Source organism: Limulus polyphemus, unplaced genomic scaffold (assembly GCF_000517525.1).
Source record: "Limulus polyphemus unplaced genomic scaffold, Limulus_polyphemus-2.1.2 Scaffold262, whole genome shotgun sequence".
NCBI classification, from domain to species: domain Eukaryota; kingdom Metazoa; phylum Arthropoda; class Merostomata; order Xiphosura; family Limulidae; genus Limulus; species Limulus polyphemus.
This window is the reverse complement of record NW_013665872.1, coordinates 739,229-745,599: the sequence shown is the minus strand read 5'-3', so window position 1 is coordinate 745,599 and position 6,371 is coordinate 739,229. Positions and strand designations below refer to the sequence as shown.

Below are 6,371 nucleotides of genomic sequence, written 5' to 3'. Positions count from 1 at the left end.
AAAATCATAAATTACTACCTCAATACCATAGAATTCAACTATAATTTATCAAGCTTAGTAACTAAGATGTATTTATTTTACTCTAAAAGAATATGAAATTTTGAGCAGACTAAAGACCCAACCTACCTCATTAAAATATTAATTTAAAAGAAAGAATTGATGCTAGGTATGTTAGAAAGGCTTAGAAAACCGCAAGGGGGACATTCTGAGTTTCCAACTGGTTATTCATGTTATATGTAGAAGTAAGTGTACATAAGGGATCGTTTCCAAAAATGGAAAAAGGTGGGTGGGGTCCCTTTGATTTATTACATAAGCAATATCTTAGCAAATTGAAAACATAAGAGGCTCTTATTTTATATTCTAGTTTGTCAATATCAGTAATTTGAGTTTCTAATTCGTATAAAACTATAGACTAAGTATTTTGACTTCACAAACTTATATTTGAACAAGTGCTGCATTCAAAATATCACGTGACCCACACAAAAATTGATGTTTATCTGTGTTTTTTAATATTTGCTTTTAAATTAACAAACTGAGTAACGCATAGTTCATGAAATAGTAGTTCAATAAAATTTTGAATGCGAGTCGACAAACGAGATGATATGGAATTTCACCCATGACCTGTCTCAAAAGGGTTAAAAGAAGAATGTTGTGTTAAATAAATGTGACTGAAAGAAAGAAAGTTATGCCTGCTTCCATGCTATCTTACTTTATTATCAGTTACCATTCACTTTCTCACAATTACTTATCAATTGTGGCTATTTTTTTGGGGCCCCACATAAAAACACTAATTTTAAGGCTTGGATAGTCAGATGTAGGTTATGAAATGTTGATAGTAAAATATAGTCTAAAACAATAAGACATTTATGTAGTTAGATATTGTGGAAACTTGATTAACCAAGAATAGAGTGTAAAGTTGATAAAGTTAGACATGAGATGATTAAATATATTTATCTATCTTTATGACATAAACACAGACTTGTAAAAAAATTTACCACTCTCTCACTTGTGACCTCAGCACAGAAAATGAATAAGAGTACTCACATTTTATAGTTTATAAAAAAAATATTTGATAGAATTTCTAAAGATGTTTCAAGCAAAACTAAAACAATTTGAAATTAAATCTCACTCTGTTATCTACTAAATTGTGTTAAAAAATGTAAAGAAAAATTTATCAATTACTATTTGTGCTTCTTCTAAGTGTGATATGATGTAACTACTTGTAAATTTGTAATAACTATTTAAAAGTACCTAAATACAAGCATGGAGGTGAGGAAAAACTATCTTGAAAAGTAAGATACATTATGTTCTTATACAATTTATATTGCTCACTTGAAAACATTTTTAAATAGCTTTGTTCATAGAACTAAAATTCACTATTTACTCACATAAAATGAAAATATATTTATTGGGAAGGTAAGATGTATTTTTAGCAGTTATAAGCAAATGTTTTATCGATATTTTAATTTCATTTAATGAATTAACACTATAATTTTCAAATATTTAAAACATAGATCCCTTCTATATCTGTTGATTATACCAATGCTTATTCTTTCTCACACCATGACTATATGCCTCATGTTCCTGTATGAGGATAAGGTGTATCTGTTCAAGATTCTCTTTCTAATTAATGTAAGCCTGATATCTGGCTGCAGATTAAAGCATGAGTCATTTGTAAATAGAATATTTATCCACATACTTTTAGTCCACAGATGTTTTATTGGAAACATTGCAGATGAGAAGAATTCATCTCATTGCTCATGTGGCATAGAGATTGACTTTGTGAAGCCTGTTTTCAACCTTTTGTACACAGACATGGCATCCATTTGCACCTGTGAACATTGATTTAGTCTCAAAACCTGTATCAACAGATAAAAGTCATCTGCTTGTGTCATGAATGACAGTGCGACCTGTCAATGCATCCAAACAGTTATACCATAGTTTGGAAGCAAATCTAGATTCTGTTAATGATATTTGGACCAAATTTCTGACAACACATTTTTGATTATCTGATTTCCATTTGTCTGATGACTCACCAAATGAGTAAAACATACAGATGTCTAGCTAGAGTCATGAACACCTTGAAAGTACTTTGAACTATGTGACAGCCTTCTTCTAAGCAATGACCAACACTATATATAGTATAGACAGACTAACCAGTAAACTGTCATTTAGGTTGCATGACTTGATCTTCCGATGCTTGAATCTCATAAAAATGCACTGAGAGGGATATGACTTACATTACTATAAAATAATCGTTTTGACTTATAATAACAACAAAGTTACAAATTCTGATTGTTTCATAAATGTTTTGAGCAGTGTACTTAAAAAAATCAAATCTTCATCCAACTCAGAAGCACCTGGTTGTAAAGCCAAATTGGACTTCAAACATTTGCATACCTGGTTCTTTATTTTTTGATAGCGTAACTGTCAATCCCTTAATCTGGGATTGTCTAACAGCTGGCTGCACATTTTTGCTGTTTACAGGATGGAGCTGTTGGCTTGAAGAACTCTGATTAGGAACCTCAATATTAACCTACAAGGAGCAGAAAATAATCTGTTTTAAATTAAAATAAATGAATAAACAGCAAAAAAAAACAAAAAATTGTGTGGAGCACTGTTTCTAATTTCTAAGGATATGATGAATAAAGACTGCTAGGTTCTCAGTTTTATAATTGTAAAACTAGTGGAACAAAATAAAACTTTTTTTTCAGAAAAGATCAATAACTACCTAAAAAGTGGAAGAGAAAACAACAGTATTATAAACTTCAATACTAATTTAAAAAATGAAAGATAAGAAATTCAGGGGAGAAAGATAAAAAACAATACTGAAGAGAAAGTAACGTTAGGTGTAAACTGTCCAATACATCTAAATAATGGGACAAAACTTATACTGGGAACAGAAAGAATAATGGAGTTTTTCAATTTAAATGTTATTATTATTACATTCTATGATAAATACCATTTAATTTTCAAAACTATTAATTTGGAAAATTATAAAATTTTGGTTTTAATATATAACTGTAATCATTTTGACTCTTATTATTCTATAATGCTATTGACATTCAAATATAAAATTTGTATTTGTTGAATGGTGTTTAGCCCAAACCTTCATATTTCTTATGATAAGTAGTAGTAGGACATATCAAATGAAGGTGGAAGGAGTTTAGGGCAGGGGTTTCCCAAAGTGGGGGCTGCAAAAAAATGTCAGGGGGGGGTCACAGCAAAAACAAAATATTGTTAAAATACTTAGTATCTATAGCTTCATTGGATTTGGGGACCTCAGTTTACAGATATTGATATGTATAGTTCAGACTTTTGAAAATATTTTCAGTAGGGTTTTTTATGTTGTGTTTTGTATTTCTCAATATGTATAGAACTATTGTCTTTCTGTGCATTTTCTTTCTAGGTCAGATGTTTTCACACTTACTCAGTCTAGCATACCCTTTTGATTAAGTAAGAACTAAAGATCTTCCATTTTTTAGGTAATTAACAGCAAATAAATACCAATCTAGAAAAAAATACTTGTAAAATATAGCAAAGATGTGAGGAGGAATAAACTCTCCTTGAATATATTAGTATTTACATACACATTTAAAAAACAAGTTGCTGTATATTCCCAATCCATTAAAAGGGAGAGGGTTGTGACCAAAATTTTAAAATTATTATTCTACAATCTTCCAAGATACTTTTAGTCACAACTGCACATGACTCACTAGCTGGCAGTCACAAGTTTACTGGAATAAGTGACCATAACATATATTTATAAATATAATCAAAGGCATGAAAATTATATCTTTTTCTATGTACATCCAAAGTTTCAGTTCTGTCTAAAATGCTTTCAGTGTCAACAAACTCTTAAAAATGTTATGTTCGAAACGGAAGTTGGATAATTTAGTCAATTTTGAGATATTCGTAGCTTAGAAAACTTAGGAATAATCTAGTTCTTGGGTTGTACGAAGTTATAATTTTCATTTACTGAAAATATATTTCTGATAGGTACTTACCTCTTGTCACAGAAGTAGCTCTTATTGTTCAGTGCTGCCCTCTTTATGCAAAAAATGTTTTCACATGCCACAAGCCTTGAGCTCCTATGTACCTTACAATCAACTGACTGAAATGCGTCTCACATTTAAATCATCATGTAATAATCCTCCTTGAGTGTGACATACTCTCTTGACACGTGACTCCCTGTATTCGACTTTACTAAATTATCACTTCGAGTTTTGGAAAAAAATGGAAGCACCAATTTTCAGTGGGGAGGAAGGGTGAGAAGTGTGAGGTAGGTACCTATTGAAAATATATTTTCAGTATAGGAAAATTATAACTTCGGATATGGTACTTTACCTCATCTCACATAAATAGCTGGAATCCCACATTGAATAGGTGGAGGGAATGGTGTGAGTGAAAAATAAAGCAGCATTTCTCAAAAGCATCTAAAGAACACCTTAACAGGATAGACCCTCATAGGACAGGATCATACGTAGGAGATTGCACCACATCTGTACCAGGTATACTCTTTGTCCATTTTAGAATGAGGTGTCACAGACACGGGGAGAAAAAAGGAAAGAGCACATCCCTATGAGAGAGAGAACAATGGTGGGATAAGGATCCAAACCACCATATAACAAATCTCAACCTAACAGAGTACTGGAATGTGGGTGAAAGTAAAAGGATGTACCCCTAAATGTAGAGTGGCTAGGGCTCAATGGACCATATGTGGCAAGTCAACTGCATCCAAAACCCAGGCTCCTGGGAAGTTAACAACAATCCAAAACCCAACCATCTGGTGGGGGTTGGAAAGAGGATCATACCATCTTCAGCTCAAGTTCAGCAGACTGGAGGGTATCTTGTACCCCCTGATCTACGAATGGGACACATGATAGCAATGTGAGAAAGTGATTGACCGATCTAGGAACCCAACATCCGGATGATTGGTATCATAAAGATGTCTTTGTAACATAAACTGTTTAACTTAAAACCAATCTGACAGGAAATGCTCCTTGCATAATAACATCCTTGGTACAGCAAAATCCTCGAGGAATAGCATAAGAATAAGAACCATATTAATCTGCAAGTATCTCCATCATGACCCACAACATGAATGCAAGAACGACGGTATAATTGAATGAGGAAACAGAGACACCTATAATGCACGTGTGAGGACTTATGTTGATTGGTTCGCTCGGAATCCAAAACACAGTCACAGGGAACTGACATCCACATGGTGGTAGGATGACGGATCCCAATCAAAGGGGTGAACTGCAATTTTGACAGCTCACTCCAGAGCTACCACATCCCCTCGGATAACCCTGTACAGAGGTTGAAAGACATCTTGTCATCTACACCAGCAGAACACCACCACACTACTATCAACTGAATGGTTTTATCATTATATGTATAGTTTATCATTTTCACATTCAGGAGGATGCCTCCATGGTCCACCACCCCAACAGCTTAGAACAGAAGAGTCGTAAGGACTCCCATACTCGACTGGAAGAAAAGGGGGAGTAAATGCAGTGGAGAGTCTGGAGGAATGACAATACCGGTGAAAATGCAATGGGTTGACCATGAAAACCCTATTTTGAAAAGCATACTATACCTGACTTATTCAATCTAAGACATGGCAGGGATGGGCAGCTATTCCCTTCTGCTTTACCCATGAAATCCATAGGTAAGTACAGTCTGGATTAGGCATATAATTGAAGCAAATATATTGTGAGGACAAACCTACAACCTACAGTGAGCGTATTATGGCCATGGAAATAAGCAGTCAACATGACCTTACAGTGTGGATTTGGCTATGAGGAGCATACCTGGTCAAGCACCACTCGCCACAGAGCAGGATCCAGACTGTAAAAAAAAATGGAAAAGCCCCTGTAAAAGAAAAAATATATATATATATATAAAAGATAACTTACCCAGTCACAGTCTGACCAAAGTCTGAAGAATGGCTACAGACAGAAGATGATAACCTGAAGATGAAGATACAGTGATCCAATGCAGATAGTGAGATATGAATGTATGCATAGTAGTCAACATGTTTGACTAAAAAATTTCCTCCAAGAGACAATGGAGATGAAACGCCAGGGAAAAGGTAAGATGCCTGATCTGATGAGAAGACACCTGGAACAAATTAAGGTAAAAAGACAATAAGGAAGAATAAGCCAATCAAATTAAAAGCCAAACCCAACTGGTTAGGGTGGAAGGAGAAAGGTCACAAACAGAGGATGTCTGCCAAGGAAGAAATAGGCAGGAACAGGCTCCATGGAAGGAAGCCATGTGGGCAACATAACAACAAAGAGCACAGTCAGGAGATAGTAATATTGTTACGTCTCCGTTTGTTAATTAATTTCCTGTAAATTCGTTCT

General features: G+C 34.1%; 1 protein-coding gene across 5 annotated transcripts in view; it reads right to left on the bottom strand.

Annotated features, from left to right (window-relative positions):
- The window catches only part of LOC106456835 (calcium-responsive transcription factor-like), a 63,429-nt gene that overhangs the window by 14,128 nt on the left and 42,930 nt on the right, over window positions 1-6,371 (bottom strand). For 4 of the 5 annotated variants that reach the window (XR_002610012.1, XM_022382612.1, XM_022382609.1 and 1 more), the window contains exon 10: window positions 2,401-2,536. The exons of the other annotated variant lie outside the window; for it this stretch is intronic. Coding sequence is in view for 3 of the 4 variants with exons in the window: in XM_022382612.1 (XP_022238320.1) it covers window positions 2,401-2,536 (136 nt within the window). In the remaining variant the exon portion in view is untranslated. The remainder of the gene's footprint in view (window positions 1-2,400; window positions 2,537-6,371) is intronic. 5 annotated transcript variants of the gene reach the window in all.